At 36.8% G+C, this 19,754-nt stretch overlaps 1 protein-coding gene across 1 annotated transcript in view; it reads left to right on the top strand.

The window, feature by feature from the left end:
* The window catches only part of EFEMP1 (EGF containing fibulin extracellular matrix protein 1), a 57,508-nt gene that overhangs the window by 29,685 nt on the left and 8,069 nt on the right, over positions 1 to 19,754 (top strand). Inside the window, exons 5-8 of the mRNA XM_007970559.3 lie at positions 12,714 to 12,836; positions 16,629 to 16,748; positions 17,742 to 17,861; positions 19,404 to 19,523. Of these exons, the coding sequence (XP_007968750.1) occupies positions 12,714 to 12,836; positions 16,629 to 16,748; positions 17,742 to 17,861; positions 19,404 to 19,523 (483 nt within the window). The remainder of the gene's footprint in view (positions 1 to 12,713; positions 12,837 to 16,628; positions 16,749 to 17,741; positions 17,862 to 19,403; positions 19,524 to 19,754) is intronic.

Genomic DNA, 19,754 nt, shown 5'->3' with positions numbered 1-19,754 from the left:
TCCCTGTTTTTTCATAGTTCTGATTGATAATTTCATTACTGTCCTGAAAGAGGGTGACCACAATGTCCTTAACATTCTCAAACAAATAAATAAAGTTGCTGCTGAAATTTACATTTTTCATCTTTCTCATAGCTACAACTTGTTCACACAATAGTTCTCTCTCAGAGTTACATGTAGGTTCTAATGAGAGCTCTAGTTAATGTTATGTGTGCTAGGTAGTCTTTATAAATATTAATACTTCATTGCCATGAAGCTGTCCTGTAGCCATCAACAGTCCTCTCCTCTGATAGGACTGATTTTATGAATCAAATATTATGAAATGCAGAAGATGCTGGATTTGTTTTATTTTGACAGACTTTTTTTTGTTTGAATGTTTGCAATTTTCCTAGTGAGAAATAACTTTTAGCAAGAAAGGCTGTGTTTGCCTGTTCTTGTATCCATTCATCTGGAATATGCCAAAGGAAGGGAAGGTCATACTATGATGCTCCTGCTGATTGGGTGTTAGTCATAAAGACCATATTGAAAACATGACACTAAGCAACAAAACAAAGGTAGGATATTTAATAATGTGAAAGTATACAGAAAATTATATTAAAAGCCCCAACTTCCTGCAGTTTTCTTGCTTCCTTCCATCTGTATATAGCAGAAGTACCACCCTGATTCCACTACCAGTTTAAGTCTTCACAGTGTTAAGTATAATTTATTGAACACTTACTGTAGACCAGGTACATCCATTTTGAGTGTGTATTGTTTCAATTAGTCCTCACAGTATCATTATGAACTGAACATTCCCCTACTTGATAGATGTGGAGTGAGATGTGGAAGAGTAGAAAAAGTTAAATAACTTTCCCAGGACACATAACTAAAACGTGATGTTGCCTGGATTTGAACTGAGACCTATTTGACTCTAAAACCTGTGATCTTACCCACTCTTCTGTCCCAAGCATATTTCTGTCAGTGAGTTGTATAAGAGAAAGAGTTATTCCATGATTCTCAGACTTTCTAAAATAATCAACAAGTCCTCCCTTGAACTCTAATTCTTGGTATAATAAATTATATATAAACATTAATTCTTGGTATAAGGCGGCTAGTAAAAAGCTAGCATAAGCAACTACAGAAAGATACAATCTCAAATAAAATAACTTAGAACTTAAAAATACTAGCTGTTAGAGAATAATACGATTCCTCTAATTCTGAAACTCATGAAAAGAGATTCGTAATTGAAGGTCACTGACAGGGTACCTCCTTACACCTATCTGGCAGCCTCACAGTCATCCACAATAACCGCATATGTGCCAGAAGTCAAAGGTTTTCACTTAAAAGTTTCTTTAAACAAATTATTATATTTCTAGGGGAAAAATAATCCTAGGCTAATTTTAAAATTAACAATCTGAATTGCTCAATTTTTCCATTTTCTTTCAAAATGAAAACTTGGAATATGATAGACTTCATGGATGTGCTCCATACAGTAACCATTTTAAGTATATATAACAGATCTAAGAACGTAGAGTTCGGTTTTTTTCATCTGTTTATTCATGCCAAGAAATTCTCTCTAAGATTGACTTGGTTTGGCATCAACCTTTAACACACCCACTGCGTAACTGGCTTGGGTCCACCTGCCTTTGTGCTCTGCAGACACACAAACCATGTATAGGGCATGTTTCTCCACCAGATTGTTTTTCAGAATTTGCACTGCCAAACAGACATTAAGCTACTCTAAATTCTTGACAAGTATGTAACTTTATAGGTACACAGTAGTGTATTTAAACATTGAAGAGAACTTTCTATTCATCCCACTCTGCTAATAGAGCCATTTAATCCTATCCAGAAAGATGAGTCCATTTTCAGACTCTCCTTTGATCCTACAGATTAGAGGGAGAGAAAAGTCACCACTGAAAATGAAAAAGGAGGGAAAAAGAAATGGAGATCCATGACCATGGCCCCAAGAAAGCAACAGCATATTACTCAGGTTTCCCAGGATCCAAGTTAGAGAGGGGAGAAGAGATTAGAGCTAGAAAACAAATACTTTTAAAAACAGCATTTTGGAATTTATCAAAGTAGGCTTTAATTTCAGATTCATAAAACTGAAACAGATCTCAGAGAATGTGTTTTCTGAGAAACTTATTTCTGTCCCCAATGGAAATGTAAAGTAAAATGCCCCAGACTCATTTTAAAGTCCAAAGTCTACTTTATATGCTAGCTTTGAGAAGCCTTTAGAATTGCAACACTGACAGGGTCAGAAGTTTTTTTGAACAGATTTTCTTTTGTCCCTTATGGCCTTTAGGCACTCCTTGAGCTAATATTCAGGAGTTATTTGAATGCTGTTGCTTCACAACACTGAAAGTGTTCTCACATAGAGGGAGGAAAATCCCACAGCCTATGTCAACATAATTTATCAACAAATTAGGTCCAAGAATGCATGATAATGTATGGATAACTTGGAGGAAACGGTAACTGTGGTATCAATTTGGAACAAAACCAATAAGTCAAATCTCACTTGGTTTAATGTTATCTGATGGATTTGGGCACAAGTTTAACATTTTGATCGCCGAATAATCTTATGCCTTAACATGATGAAGACTGAGTCTTCCTTCCTAAAAAATCCTTAATACAGGACAAGGAATAATGAGTCTAAAATTTTGTAACTGTTTTCCTGCTCAAGGAAGAGGGAAGGAATAAATAACCACTTACAATGAAATCTTTTCTTGCTACACTTTATCATGAGGCAAGTTTTTCAGATGTTGGGAGATAGATTGTAAAGGTGTAAAAGTTAACTTCACAGCTATACAAAGCTGTATGTATGTGCACCATGTGTCAAATGAGAGAAAGTATAGATATTCAACGTTGTTGAATCCTCACAATTTTCTATATTAGAGTGGATGCAGCATCTGTTTTTCAATTTTCAATCATCAACATTATTAAGCTTAGAGAAAAGTTAACCGTACAGTACAATTTACATGGAACACCCACCATTCAGATTCTAAACTTATTAAAACTCTGTCATATTTGCATGTAGCATGTTAACACTGTTTTTAAACAGAGATGACTAGCCAAATCCCCCACCTCCTGCTGGGATCCACAATGAATCATTTGTGTATTTCCAGTGATAGGAAGTTCATTATCTCCTATCAAAACATACATCAAAACAAATAATAACCACATTTTCTCTTACACTGAGCAAAACTCTGCCTTTCATGCATTTCTAGCCATTTATTCTATTTCTGCTTTTTGGAAATACATGGTCAAGATCTTTTCCTCTTCCCAGGGAGAAGAGCAGAAAAAATAACTATTGAATACTAGGCTTAGTACCTGAGTGACAAAATAATCTGTACAACAAACCCCCGTGACACAAATTTACGTATATAACAAACTTGCACATGTACCCCCGAACCTAAAATAAAAGTTAAGATAAAAACATCTTTTCCTCCTTCCCTAGGCTCCCTTTCATAACACTGAAGACTATCTCAGATATAGATCTCATCTGTATTTTCTTCTCTCGTAAATTGAGTACAAAGAAAAAGATAAGGATGATGTGAGGAGGTAGGGTAGGGCTATGGGCCTTCTTATGGGCTGGCATTTTTTTCCACAAATTTTGATCTGTAGTATTTTCATTTTCATTCAGTTTGAGATTTCTCAAATTTCAATTTTGCTATCTTTAAACCATGGGTTGTTGTGAAATATGTCTAATTTTCCAAAAGAAGGGCTTTTTCTGGTTTTGTTGTTGTTGTTGTTTCTATCTTATTTGCATTGTAATTGGAGAACATAATCTGTATATTGCAAATCTCTGAAATTTATTTAGATTTACTTTAATGCCAGCATATAGCCATTTTCTTTTAATGTTCCCTCAATACTTAAAAATGCTATGTATTCTGTACTGTGCTCTATACGTGTCAGTTAGTTCAAAGGTTTTAATCACATTTTCTATTCATTTCTGAATATTCTTTCAATTACTAGAAGTGTGTTAAAATCTTACTGTAACTGTGCTTGTCAATTTTTCCTTTTAGTTTCATTCATGTTTTTATTTGTCTCTACTGAGGCTATATTATTAAGTGCATTTAAATTTAGAATTTCTACATATTCCTAGTAAACGGAAACTTTTATCATTAAGTAGTATTTTTTTATTCTCTAATAATCTTTTTTTTTCCTTAAAGTCAACCTCTTCTAATACTAATATTGCAAAGCCAACTTTCTTTTGGTTAGTGTTTGCATAAATATTTTCCATCTTTTTCCTTTTAATCTCTGTGTCCTTGTATTTAAATTATGTCTCTTGAAACAGTATATTTGGGTTTTGTTTTTTAATCAATTTGACAATTTTTGGTTTTTAGTGAGGACATTTAGTCCATTTACATTTACTATAACCAGTGATATGTTTTGGTTTAAAACTACCTACCATTCTATTTGCTTTACATTTGTCCTGCACATTTTAGTTTCCTTTTCTTTTCTTTCTTGCCTTCTTTCTAAATTGATGGAGTATTTTGTATTATTCCATTTTCCCCTCTGTTAGCTTTGTAGTTTTGTTTTGTTTTTTTTTTGTTTTGTTTTGTTTTGTTTTTTACCATTCCTTTATTGTTTTTCCTAGGGATCATTTGAACATGCATCCATGACTTATCAAAATATAAGATAAATTAGTACTTTTAACTCTTCCTGCGTGATTCAAGGACCTTAAAATATTTAAACTCTATTCCTCTTCCTGCGAAACTATATATGCTATTATTCTCATGTATTTTAATTCTAAATATTTTGTAAATCCCAAAATACTTTACTATTATTGCTTTAGGCAGTCAGTATTTATTTAGATTTATCCACATCTTTATTCTTTTCATTGCTTTTCATTGTGCTGGAATTTTGAATCAAAAAGAGAACAGAAAAAAGAATTTAGTGCAAATAAGGGCCCTGAGGCATATGGAGAAACACTGCGCAGAAAGATCATAAGTAAGATATAATGAAATGGGCAGGAAAATACACACAAGAAAGTAACATTCTCTGAAGGCAAGAGGCACAAAGATATTCTTTATTGAAAAAGCTTTAGGCAGTTAATGAGTTGGAGAAGTATTGCCAAGTTACACTCACCAAATTTAGTAGTATGCCTGAATTTAGTGGGCACAAAAGCTGCTTATTGTTGAATGAACAACAAGCATAATGTAATTGGTTTCATACAATTAGGAGGTCAGCAAGCCATGCTTGTTATAATTGGCACTGCCATAGCCAGGGGCTTATGCGACCTCAAGTGATGATTTGCCTGAAGGAATAAGCCAGGAATGTGTGTGCTTTGGGCTCCAGAGACTTGACTAATCTGGCTGCAAGGCCTCAGGGAGGGAGGCCAAGAATCAAATCACAGTGCTCAGGCAGGGCTTGGTAGACTCAGTTGAATGTAGTCAGTCTCCATTCAGTTCATCACTCACCAGTGTTTGATCTGGAGCCGGGGAAGTGGGAGATAGAGGAGAGGAGAGACGAAGTGGCCAGGAACCAGGAAAACACAATTGAAATGTCAGTGCAGAGGCATCCCATAATAGGATGGGATCTTAATTCCTCCCAAGGCCATCCACTTTGAAACAGGCCTCCAGCCTGTATGGAATGGGCTTAAACCTTCACACAAAGGGTCTTTAATTCCTAGTACTGAGCCACTCTGGAGCAAAGACTGATGGTGCTGTTTGTTTCAAAATATAGGTTTGCCTCCACAAGCTAGCATATTGATGATTGGTTGTTAATATCCCAAATATCAGGGTTATCTTTTCCCAAACATTTTCTAAATTAATAATTAAGTTTAAGAAGGCCTGTAATCCCAGAACTTTGGGAGGCCAAAACGGGTGGATCACAAGGTCAGGTGTTCGAAACCAGCCTGGCCAACAGAGTGAAACCCCGTCTCTAGTAAAAATACAAAAAATTAGCCAAGCATGGTGGTGGGTGCCTGTAATCCCAGCTACTCAGGAGGCTAAGGCAGGAGAATTGCTGGAACCTGGGAGGTGGAGGTTTCAGTGAGCCGAGATCGCGCCACTAAATGCCAGCCCAGGCGACAGTGCGAGGCTCCATCTCAAAAAAAAAAAAAAAAGAAAGAAAAAAGTTTAAGAAGGAAAAAAAGAGAGTTTAACTGGGTATGACATATTCACAAAAATGCCAGAAAATACTCCTAACAATTAACAATCATTTATCAGTAGACAATGTAGTTTCCTTGAGATTCTGAAAGCATAAGGTTCACGTTGCCAGTGGGCAAAAACAGCTGAAGAATGAGAAGTAAAGCCTTTATTTCTTTGCTCTTCTTCTGTTTCAGCCTATGACCCATTGGTTCATCTGGTTTGAGTGTAGTACAGATGAGTCACAGATTGGTCGTTCACATGTATTAGTTGGTTTTCTTCCCCATGTTCATGAACTATATGCCTAACCTCATCCAATCATCTGGCAAATAAACACTATTGTCCACAGAGGAAGCTACGGGGGGGGGGGGGGGGGGGGGTACATTTGCAATGCAAATCCATCATCATTGCTAGAAAAGCAATTCGAAGTAGCATGATTTTTTTCCTGTGAGAACAGCATATTGTAAAGCTCTGATAGAACATAATGCAATGCCAAGGGCTTCTAGGACACTTGATTCGCCACACTCTAAAACAAAGAAATGAACTATCAGGGAGGCTGATGATTTGTTGATTTTGGTGATATTTTTGTTTATCATTTAAAGCACACCAAATTATTAACAATCTGTTTTGCCAGAACTGATAAGAATCTAGAACTATAAATCTACTGCTGGCCATCGATTAAGACAGTTCTCTCTTGTTACTTAATATTAGTATTTATTTTCTTCACTAGAACTGCTTAGCTTGAGTGAATTCTAGCTGATAATTTCAGAAGGGTGAAAAGCTAACTAGAACTGGGCATTTGGCCCAGATAAATCTGATTCCAGTACTATGAAAGAAACAGCAAGGGAACTAGAAAGTCTTTGACAAAAAATTGTTGATAATTGACTAAAAACTGGGGAGGGAAACAGAAAACTTGGAGAGCTAGGAATATTATTCTAAGTAGAAGAAAGACACAAGGGAGGAATCAAGGTGCTGTGACATTAACAACCCTACCTTTAAGGCTAAGAAAAATTAAAAACACCTATAATTTCACTTAAGAAAAATTAAAAACACCTATAATTTCACTTAAAACTAGTCTCCAGAACTCTTAGGAAACAAGTCTTCCTCAGGACCTAAATTGCAGAAACAAAATGGAAATCTTGGGCTTGAATCTCTGCTCTGTGTGACCCTGGGCAAGTTCCCTCAACAGAGTCTACATTTCAGTGACATCCTTCTTCCTCATCTGTAAATTGTGGATGAAGTAACCACCTCTTCCACAAGGCTGTTATTAGGGTTAAATCAAAAGCTTTGTAATTCTGCCTTCCCAATCAAATAATAGATCTTTTTATATTGCTAAGAATTTACCTATTTTTATACCAATTAATTTTAGAATGTTACCAAGTTTATATATGAAGCTGTATAAAATATTATACACTTTCTTCTAAATCAGATTTCAATCTACATAATTTATTATATTAATTACTCAGGTTATCATTATCAATAGCAATTACTGGATGAGTAAAACAGTAGTAAACTGCAGTCCCCTCAGCTCTTGCTGAAGTAGTTCTTACCTTCCAGGATTATACTGAAAAACAAAATACTCCAAATACCTCTAAGACCTTCACTCAATGAGTCCCTTTTATTTAAAAAGTTTCACAGAGTAAGTAAAAAGAGTACTTTGGTAGGAACTAGTTTATCACCCTGTCCCTAGAAAGGATTGGGAGCAATCATTTTGAGCAGGTGGGTATCTAAATCATTAAGAATGTTGGGAGGAAGGAGGTCAATGGTAAAGGAGCTCCTCCTTCTGACAAACATGAATCCTTGACCGTGACCTTTTTTCTACTTTACTCCATTTATGAGATTAAATCAGTTTAACTGAAGAAGCTAGGTATAATAAGATTTTAAATCCACACAGATCAAGAAGTATCACCGACTTGAATATAACCACTATCTTTTCTTTAACCACAAGAGTTCACAGGATAGCACCATTAAATAATATTTGCAAAGCATGCACCATGTCCCACACAGAACTAGTAAAGATACGGTTATTTTACTACAGGAATTTACAGTCTGGAAACAAAAAAAAAGTATGTTGTGAAGAATCTGAATACTTTTAAAAATCTGTGTGTTATTATTAAGGATAGACTGTCTATTTTAGAGATGGAGAAATAAAGAGAAAAAAATGGATGCCATGACCCTAGATCACATAGGGAGTGACAGATTCAAAATAATTTCAGTCTTCTTTGTCCTATTACTAGTGCATTCTCATCTCTGTCTACAGTGGCTTATTCAAAAGTAGTTCTAAATTATTTCTTAAACCAGAAGCAGCACAAATTATAAAAGTCTAAATGGTCCTCAACACCATTCAAGGTGCAGATAATTTTTGCCCATGAAAACATGCTGAAGGGACTCCATGTCGTGGTAAGTTATCAAATTATGGAAAGAACATTGCAGAGATTAAAATGTTGCATAAGAGAGAGAAAGCAGCATGAGTCAGGGGTTTGGGAAATATGAGTCAGACTGAAGGGAAGGAGCCAAAAACAGAGAATGAGGGCCTAAGCAGGGACTTAATGGACACTACAGAGATGTGGACATAGTTGCCTCCATTAACTTTGAGAGAAAATCAAATGTGCAGTTCCCTAGACTTGGGGGTCAGTGTGACAAAGAGGCTAGAAGTGAGAGCTGAGCAAAGATTAGCCTGCGTTATTTAAAGCAACTAATGGTGCCAAAGTCAGCAAGAGAGGGACCTACAATAGTATAAATCACTAGGAGGGAGTGCGTGGGCACATTTTTGAAAAATGAGGGCATCACCAAATATTGCCATTAGCTATTCTTAATGTATTAGAATGATGAAATGTGTTGTGATATTTTAGGAAGCACATTCTATTATTTTGTTCTTTGGTAATGTTAACTTTAGGCTCTGTCTACATAGTTCAGAGAGACTCCTTATGTTGTTCAATCCAGACTCTCTAATCTTGCCTTTAAGACCTTGAATTTTGCTCATGACAGAGCTGGCATTTCATGATCCTCTTCAACCAGGCACTGTACCAGGCTCCTCACACAGAGCCCCTGCAGCTGTGCTGGCTCCATCTGTCTGCCATTCTTCTCATGGAAACCAGTTTTGTCTTATCAGCATTTTCTAATGTGAGCCGCTTTCTGCCTAGAAACAGCTTCCTTTTCCTGGCAACCCATGTATCTCGTCTTTTTCAAAATGCAGTGGAGAACCCACCTCTTCTGGCAAATCTGCTTTATACCTCATAGCCTCTGCACTCCTGGACTCAATTGCTCAACATTATTTTTCTTTTACTAACATCTTACTGATTTTGCTGTGTTTCTCAGATATTACCTGTTACTCTGCTTTATACATTTTTAGCTCCATTAGGTAAAACACTGATCCTACTTTTCCTGAAACTTTAGGTACCAATTCTCAGCCAACGGTAATAACTCATTTATCCATTTATTGAACAAATATTTATTGAAAATCCACCATGTTTCATGCATGATCCTAGGCATTGGGAATACAAGGGGGCAAATAAGACAGATCCCCCACCCCCACCCAAAGAGCTTGGGTCCAGGTCCCAGGAAATTTATTGACTGACTGCCTGAAAAACCAAGTGAGCTTAATTGTCAAGGATAATTTATAATCATACAAAAACAACAAAAAATTTCTCCCCATAGTAATTTGTCTTAGATTATCAGGAAAATCATGCCTGACCTGACTAGTTTCCCTTATAAATAAAGCATTGCTTTTGCTAATGCAGACATTCTCCCATACAAATGTAGGAAACTGATTTTTCTTACACACCATGGAGATACCTACAAAAGGCTGTGTTTGCACTATGGGAAGTTAGGAGCAAGTAGAGGGCAGTGGACTGTCATCAACGCTCCTGGGACAGCCAGCTCTTCCAGAGCATCTTCACAGGAATGGGTATTCTGCTTTGAGTTTCTGACATCATTGTCCATTTTAGTAATTTTTGTATCATAGTGAGCTTTCTGGTATTTACGACAAATGGAAATGCACAGAAATAGAAAAGCCAAACATAGTAGAATTTAACAATGTATAATAATTTTATATGACTTTGTATAGATGTGTAAGTAATTAATTCCAGGATCTCAAAGTACAATTTTCAAAATACAATTGTGTTATTTAAATAAACTAATAAATTGACATTAATATCATTGAAAATAGGTCAAAGAAATTGAGTCTGTTTATAGCCTTTAGCATTAGATAAACCGCCAACAGCAAGAGAGAGGATAAATATTCTGAACCACAGTTAGAGAAGCCATAAATGGAAATGTAGTTAGTAGCTGCTTCCTGGTCACAGAGGTCACTTTTTTGACGATTTTATGAGTCCCGGTAAGTAAAATGTGTAATCACCAGTCAGTCCTAGTTGAGGCAAGTCTTGTTGCAGCTTTGTTTGGGTTTTGGTGGAGAAAGGGAAGGAAAGTAGTGGCATTGAGCACAGTGGTATTTTATTTGTTTTTGTTGTTGTTGTTTTTATTAAATTAATTTAACTCACCTAATATTTTTATTAAATAACCCACTCAGAAGCTAAACAGACCTCATTCTTAAGAAGGAGTAGCACAGGTTTTTGTGTTTAAAATCTATTTAATGATATATTAATTCCAATGGAAATGTTAGCCTATTTATGAGACACTAAGAAATGAGCGACAAGAAAGTAGGAAGGAAGTCATAGGGCATCAGTTGTAGGAATGCAGTGGGGTGGAGGCAGTTTGCAGAGAGATGTCAAAAAGAAAAACCTCAGTCACTGCTGAGGCCTCCCTTAGAAAATGCAGCAGCCAGCCCAGGGCCTTGATCTTCTGCCAGAGGAAACTTGCCACATCTGAATCTAACATTGCCATATCTCTCAGGACTGTTATCACTGCAAATGCTGGCAAATGTTCTTGACATAAAACAATAGAAATTCTGCTGTCATTTCTGCATTAACGAGTCATAAAGCTCTGAAGAAACCCCAGTAGAAAGGTTTTCATCAAGTGCGTCTGAGAAAATAAAAGACACAAAGAACAGCAGATAATTTCAAAGCAAGATTGTTGCACCATCGCATAGTACCTAAAAAGGACAGTTTGTAATCACTGACTTGAAAATAATACTAGTAGTAATTATAATAAATTTCAAAACAAAACAAAGTAACAAAAACCTTAGCCAAAACTTTAAAACCAAGTTCAAAGAATTACGTAAGTGGATGCTTTATAGATTATTATCCAATAAATAGCCATACATCACTCAAGTATTTTTCATCTCCCCTCCCTCTTTCTTATGGAAAGAATCTCTCTTATCATTTCCACACCCAGCTAAGTGAAGCCGATTTCTGAGGACAACCCTTTTACAATCTCAACTTCATGTATTATGATACTGCATAGTGTAAATGCGGCAATCCTCCTTGAAAATACAGAAAAGTGAAAGGCAAACCAACCTCAGGGGCTACTCTCTGAGATTCTTAGAGGGAAGACAGAAATTGGGTCAATTTTTTATTATTGATTCTTTGTCCCTACTTTTTCTTCCAAAATACTACCCTGGGTCTGCCACAGTGATTATCTAAGACCCCTGAAATCTGCCTCAGGGATCTTAGGTCATCACTGTGGTAGACCCAGGGTAGTATTTTGGTTTTTATGCAAAAATTGTCATCTAGGAATCACAAGTTTTATGACATTTTTTAATGAAGCTTAGAGTGGTTGTTGAAGAATGATGAAATTATATGATCCTTTCTTGTGTGCTACTTAACTTCATGATATAGGAGAGTTGAATGAATATAAAGGTGATACAGATAAGGCAAAATTAGATTTTACTTATAAATGACTGTAAATATGAATGTACACACACAATTTTATATCACCTTTTGATCCCAAAGAAATTTTTTGTAACTGGTTTATTATGCTATCACTGAGCATTTTTTACTTTTCTAGAACTGTAACCTGCATACTCCTTAAGGCACATTTAGCAAATTATTCCCAGAAGTGCACTGCTTTGAGAAAATATGGATTTTTAAACTACACAGGCTAGAGAAACACGATCAAATTGAATCCTTTGCATTCTGAAATTTGCAAATAAAAATTTATACGTACATGTTACCCTGCTGTTTGTAAAAACAAACAGCTACAGGGAAAGTATAATATTAAAGGTTGATTACACTGTTATTGCTTAGATTTTTAGAAATTTGTCAATGAAAATTATCTCAAATACAATATATTGGATGGAAAAAGCAAGTATCATACAATCTATTTAAATGTTTTAACATACAAAACAATATCATATGTTCTAATGGATGCATCCCTGTCTAATGAAAGTACAAAAACATCTCAAGGAAGGATTCCTTCCTACTGAGACAGTGGTAGGTGACGGGTCAAGGAATGAGGATGGTGTGAGGCTTTAGCTGTATCTGAAATGTTTCTTAACAAAACAGAGTGAGCCAAGACCAACATGGCAAAATGTTAGCATTTGTTAAATCTGAGCAGTACTCACTGGTATTTGCAAAATTATTTTCTGAACACTTGAAATAATTTATAATTTTAAACATTTCCAATGTAAGAACATTATAAGCTTTTAAGAATAAAGTAAAAATTTAGCTTAAGAAGTGGCAAAATGGAGGCAATATCAACATCTTCACAACTGACAATTCTTTCTGTGTTGCGTGTCTCTGACAGACATAGATGAGTGCACTGCAGGGACGCACAACTGTAGAGCAGACCAAGTGTGCATCAATTTACGGGGATCCTTTGCATGTCAGTGCCCTCCTGGATATCAGAAGCGAGGGGAGCAATGCGTAGGTAAGTACCACAGTGCAGTGAGCACGGTCCTGTCTTGAGTACCTTAACTGTTTCAACCTCAAGCATTCCAATCAAAGCATTCATATTTCTTTGGAGAGTGGTAGCCAATAACTCCTTATTCTTTCACAGACTACCAATCCATTTTCCACAATAACAAGAAACAACCTTAAAGGTTGAGCCTATTCTGGATAACAAAGTGTTGGCTAAATGTTAGACGAAGCAAGAGCAGAAATTTGGGGTATGAATGGGACCATAAAAACAACCACAAAAAAATTTAAATTTGCTGTTTTGGGGGCCATTGTGCTAGCACACTGGTACTGTGGGCTTCGTTCGCCATCCACTGCTGCAGAGCATAGCATAGCACAGCACATAAAGCAAATGGTGGAGTTGCATTCCAAGCACCAACCCCAGTTCACTTTGAGACCTTGAGTAAGCTACTTAAATCCTGTGTCTCACTATGTTCACTTGTACTGTGGACATAGTACTGGTCCCTACCTCCAGAGCTCATGTAGGGAATGCTTAGAACAGTCCCTGTCCCTGTTCTAAGTCAACAGATGGGTATTAAAGGCTCTTTATGCTGCAAGCCTTTGTAGGATACCAGGAGTACAAAGCCAACTTCACCATGTGCCTGTGTTGGAGGGCCTAAGAGCATGAGCTCCCTGACAGCAAGACCAGGTCAGCTTGTGTCACTGTGGTCTCCCCAGTCCCTGAAGCATGCCCACCATGTGATGGAGGCTCTATCATGTGTTTTGAGTGAATGGAAGAACAAAGTATGAGGAAGCCAACTGGCAGATAGTGAAGTAAAATACAGTACTCTGGGCTCAATCATGAGGCCCAGCACTGGGCATGAAACTCTAACCGACTGTCCATTTATTTACATACCCCCTCTTATCACAGACCAGTGAAGAAGCCTTATTTCCTCTTAGGAACAGAGAGTGAGGATGTAGGGACAGACAACCAGCGTCAGTTTTTGCCTGAGAATGTGAGCTGTTGATCTGTTGATGTTCACATGTCAACAGTGAGTTCCATGTGGGCCCCCGCCCAGTTCTGCCTGTCACAGGGCTGTGCCTAGATGCTGGGGTTAGTGCCCAGCCTCTGAGGAAGGCCCAGGGTTGGCTGTAAATGAAGCTGTGATTTAAAAGAAGAGTGCATAGAAAACTCCAGAGATACCAAAATTTTGCCATTGTATTAGACAGGAAAATAAACATTTGAGGGCATAAAAAGTATAGAAAAAAAGAACTAATCCAACTTAGTGTGGGGTGAATCAAAGATAATGGAACATATGGTCACAGCCCTTTTAATGTGGTAGGAGGAAATATTCCTAAACTCAGATCTAATCATGTGTCTTCCCTCCTGCTTCCCTCACTGAGAGAATCAAGTCTACATTCCTCGACAGAGCATGAAAGGTCTTGCTCAATCTGATCATTGTCCAGTTCTGTTGCATAAACACCTCTCCCCCACCACAAAATAATATTATACCCCAGCTTTATTCCACCAGTTCCCCACACACATCACACAGTGTTACTTACACTTTGGTGCCTCTACACAAGCTCTTTACAGCACCAAGAACATTCCCTCATGGCAAACTCTTATTTCACTACCAAATCCTAGCTTAGGATCACTTCCTCTGGGAAGCCCGCTATGATCTACCTAAATATAATTAGTTGCTCCCTCCCCTGTGCCAGTACTTCTCAAATTAGGATGAAGGATACTTTTTTGTAAATTTCCAATCTGTGGCAGGCCAATACTTCTGTAAAGTACAATAAAAATAATGTTGCATTAATGTCAAATTGCTATTTATAAACATGTACTCTCAGTTTCTGTATTTAATCATTGCAGACTGGTCCAAATAGCCCATGAACCAGCAGCAGTCAGCAGGCCACATTTCAAGTAGCATGGTGCTCCCTGGGTCCCTTACACTCCTTTCTATTGTTGATCTTCTCATTCCATGGAATAATTTGTTCTATGCCTGTCTTTCATACCAGACAGGGCAGAACATAAGTATAGTGATTATCGTTATAAACTTGCGGTACCAAACACAATGCTAGCAAATAACAATGGTTCAATGAATGTTTATTAGTTAAGAAGACATGCATCCTTTATTCACCAAATAGTTATTGAGGGCTTAATGTGTAACAAGCATTGTTCTAGACACTGGGACAGTAGTAGACAAATTTTACAAATTCATAGTCCTCGTGGAGCTATTAGAAAGTATAATACCACTCATACAAATTAGCTATCAATACTAGCACCTGATGACAGTACTGAGGACTAGGAAGCACTATGCTAAAATTGCTCTTAATTAGTGTGAAGTTTCGATTCATTCAAATAGTATTTATTGAGCACCTACTATGCCAGGCCCTATTCCAGATCTAACAATGAACAGACAAAAAACCCTCTATCTCAAGGGAAGAAGACAGTTGAGGGGAGAAGACAGTTCTTATTTGCCATGCACTATAGTGAAGGAACACACAAGAAGCAAATAAACACATAACACAATGTTGAGTACTGTTAAGGACTACAGAGAAGTCTAAAGCAAGGTAAGGAAATAGATAGGGCAGAAGAACCTATTTTATATTGGTGGGAAGGGTTGCCACCCTGAGGAGGTGACATTTGAATGGACACCTGAACAAAGTAAGGGGAAAGCCATGTGAATATCTTCTTACTATTTATTTCAATATTCAAGTTAAATTAAATATATCTTGCAGCTTATTAGCTCCCATTTATGTTTACCTGCTTTGTGCCAGGAACTTTGCCTACATTATGTCATATAACTTTCCCAATAATTCTACTTACAGAAGAGGAAATGGAAGCTCAAGAGGTTAAGACCAAGCTAGTAATTGCCAGAACAAAGATTCAAACTCAGGTTATCCTGAGGCCACTTGAGCACACTACTTCCCATAATTTTAGTTATTAAAGTACCAAAAGAGCCCAGCATAAAGGTTGGTTTTGTTTGGGTTTACCACAAGGCAGTGTCACTATATAGCATTACATTGTATATGCATAATGGTTGTATTAAATTACACATGCCATGTTGAAGTTGTCACAAAGTGTAGAATCATGAATTAACGAAATTTTATTACACTTCTAAGATGTTAATCCTCCTTTGCAAGTTCTCAGTTGAGCATTTTATAGTTGAAAATATTTATATGAGAAGGACACAGGCTGGAACACTTCTTCAAAGTGTCAAAAGAGCACTCTCAAGAGGTAACTTATTTAGCATCCTATTCTTCCACAGTGTTCTTTTATTTGATATACAAAAACGTCCTAAGATACACATGGCAAGCCGTGCTATCCACATCTTGCAGAAGAAAAAAACAAGATACTGAAGGCATAAGTGACTTAGCCAAGGTCACCAGTTGAGCACAGCCCACAACTCTTTCTTCTTTGTTTCGTGCTGCACAATGTGCTTCAGTAGTTCTTTTTCACTTCTGTAATTATGCATAAGCTTTTAGCTCCCCAAACTGACATCTTATATATATGTACAATAGTCTCAATTATTTTGTTTTCTTTAAATCTCAACCCACCCACCAAGTTTATTTACCACTGAATGGCATGAACATTGAGTCTTTGTTCTTAATATCTTAACTGCAGAATATGAAGTATATTTAAAATATATATATATATATATATATACCCTAATTTTAACAAAATAGAGAGGAAAGCATTACTTTTAAAAAGAGATTTTCTCTAGATAGGTCTTCTAGATAATGCTTTACAGAGAATTTGAAAGCAAACAGCAATGCTAATTCAATAATTTTGTTCTCTTTGTGTATGTGCCTGATAACCTAGACATAGATGAATGTACCATCCCTCCATATTGCCACCAAAGATGTGTGAATACACCAGGCTCATTTTATTGCCAGTGCAGTCCTGGGTTTCAGTTGGCAGCAAACAACTATACCTGCGTAGGTAAGCCTTTTGAGAACTTGCTGATTTCTGTCTTCACAAAAGGAAACCCCATGCCATGTTGCAGTATTTCCAGTTTCTATGTTCTTGAGTAAATAGTTTCCATCGACTTCCCTTCAGCAATCATAAAGCTTAAAAGATAATAACCAATCTGTGTCTTAAAACACATCAAGATGTGAATGGAAAACTTTTTAACTTTGGTTTTAGTTCTCCTTTGTGGCTATATCGACAAATTTAAAACTACAAATCAATTGATATACATACACCAATTAGTCAAAAGTGTGTGATATAATACTGAAAGTGCCAAAGAGGTTACTACCAGTTCAAGTATATAAACTTTCCACTGCAAGTGCATCTGATTTTTACATGCTGCTTCTCCCCTTTCAGAATGCAATGTCACGGCACACAATTAAAAGACTGGCATGACTTGGAAAAAATCTAGTGTAGGAAAAATGCCTTTTCACAATATTTTCAGTGCTTTAGAGCATTGCAAAACTCCGTATGGGTCTCAAAGGCTTATGTTATAATTGTAATGGAATTTAACAGAACCCATTTAAAAAGTAATAAATAGCACAGATAAATCTTCAGTACAGCATGCTGAGAGACCATATCAGTGTAAGTGTCTTATATCAATTATTTATAGAACTGGCATTTTGTATCTGCACAACAACAAAAGAAAATAGATACTGGAATGTATATTTATTAGAAGCATTAAATTCCTTTGGAAAGATTCATCAAACATCAAACTAACTGTCATTCCTAGAAAAAATATTTTGGTATTTCCAAAAGAAATATATGACAGACGTTTGAAGTTGTTCCAACAAATATGAAACCTAAATGGATGTTCTCCAGTGAGCTTCTGCAGGGCAAATAATTCAGCTAGGGAATTATTTATCAGCAGATGACATAGGTACAAAAGAGCAAGGATGTGTTTAAAGTCTCTCTCTCTCTCTCTCTCTCTCTCTATATATATATATATAAAAAACTTTTTTTCAGATATAAATGAATGTGATGCCAGCAATCAATGTGCTCAGCAGTGCTACAACATTCTTGGTTCATTCATCTGTCAGTGCAATCAAGGATATGAACTAAGCAGTGACAGGCTCAACTGTGAAGGTAAAACTCTTCCCAGATAGTATGGAATAAAGTCCAATCCCTGTGATTGCTGTTGTTTTATCTGATTATGTACCTGTTTATGAAAACAAATGTTTACCCATGGGAATTCTGTTCTGAAATCCAGTTAATGTAGTTCAGTTGTTACATTGCCTTTTTAGTGTGTTACCAAGAAAAAGGAAAGGAAGTAAAATAACTGAAATATTAGGTGCAGGCTGGCCCTAGTAATTAGAAAGGGTGCTCTAGCATGTTGCTTCTCAGTGTGTTATCCAGTGACCAGGTGTGTCAGCACCTCCTGGGAGCTTATGAGAAATGCAGAATCTCAGGCTCCAACTCAGACCTTCTAAGTCTGAATCTACATTCAACAAAAACTCCAGGTGACTGGTGTGCACATTTAAGTTTCAGAATAGCCAAGTGCATGTCAAAATATTAAAATAAAAATCAAGAGATCTGGCTTCTGGTTCTATGCCTGCTACTGTGTGACTTGGGCACATTTCTTAAGTCGCCTGGGTTTCACTTTCCACATGAACAAGAGGAGGGTCATTTAACTAGACTGATGACCTTCAGAGTCCATTGCATGTGCACATTTTGTTGTATAATTCAAAAGGTATTAGACATCCTGAGGGGGATGCCACGGACACTTGATATCCCTGACCTCCTCACAGTTCATTCAGCTTTACACAAAGCTCGAACCCCAATGAGAGAAGCCTCACATCATGCCATTACGCTCAAAACTGAAAGAGGCTACCTCAGGACAGCTGCCTCTGCCCTTCTGAGTAAACTGTAGGGACATCACTATTCAGAAATGCAAAGCATTCTTCCCCTGAAGGCCAGCTCCTGCCAAGTTGTCATTCTGGAAGCTTGCACAGGTTAGGGGACTTGGAGTTCAAAGCTCAGATGAACTTGGCGTCAAAGTCACCCAATTTCTGAGAAGACAAACATGAACTCTACATCCTGGATGGGTCTGCAGACTGCAAAATGAAGACCATCAACCACAAGCCAATTCATTCAGTAGTGTAGTTAGGTCCAGGATTAGCCAAATTGTGAGTAACGATTCAGTAAAAGTCATGATAAGAAAAACTCTTTGTGCTGTGAAGTCATAGAGGGAAATAAGCTGATATTGTTAGAATTTACCTTTCAGCTGCTTATAAAGTTTTGTATTTCTATTTCAGAATTTGCAATATTTTTACTCTCTTTAGCTCACCTCAAAAGTATATTACTTCCCTGGGACTGTTGAGCAGGAAAAAATATATATATGTGTGTGTGTGTGTGTGTGTGTGTGTGTACGAAACCCAGGCAACTTAAGAAATGTGCCCAAATCACACAGTAGCAGGAATAGGATCAGAAGCCAGATCTCTTTATATATACAGATATAATTTTTCTCCTTAAAATATAACTTTAATTATATATAATTATTTTAATATAAATATTTTTAATCTTTATATATATGTGTGTGTGTGTGTGTGTGTGTGTGTGTGTATATATCCAAAGTAGTGGTGCATAAGCTTTTCACCTCTGTGTCCTTGCTCTTGTCTGATTCGACAGACATTGATGAATGCAGAACCTCAAGCTACCTGTGTCAATATCAGTGTGTCAATGAACCTGGGAAATTCTCATGTATGTGCCCCCAGGGATACCAAGTGGTGAGAAGTAGAACATGTCAAGGTAAGTTTATTTTTTTTTTCATATGTTAGGTATTTAGTTTTAACCAGGAAGAGATGAGAAGTTGTTACAGGATTCTCCCATAGACTTTCATTTTTCCCACTTTGAATATACAATTTAAGCTCTTTTTTCCCCTGTTCATCATAAAATATATACATCTCATAAAAAGGCAATTCTATGCTTATGCCGACTTTCCTTGAAATTCAGAGTAATCATTTTTCATCCTTAAAAGAT

The sequence above is a fragment of the Chlorocebus sabaeus genome, chromosome 14 (assembly GCF_047675955.1).
Source record: "Chlorocebus sabaeus isolate Y175 chromosome 14, mChlSab1.0.hap1, whole genome shotgun sequence".
Lineage (NCBI taxonomy): Eukaryota > Metazoa > Chordata > Mammalia > Primates > Cercopithecidae > Chlorocebus > Chlorocebus sabaeus.
The sequence above is the reverse complement of the archived record's forward strand: the minus strand, read 5'-3'. Positions and strand labels throughout refer to the sequence as shown.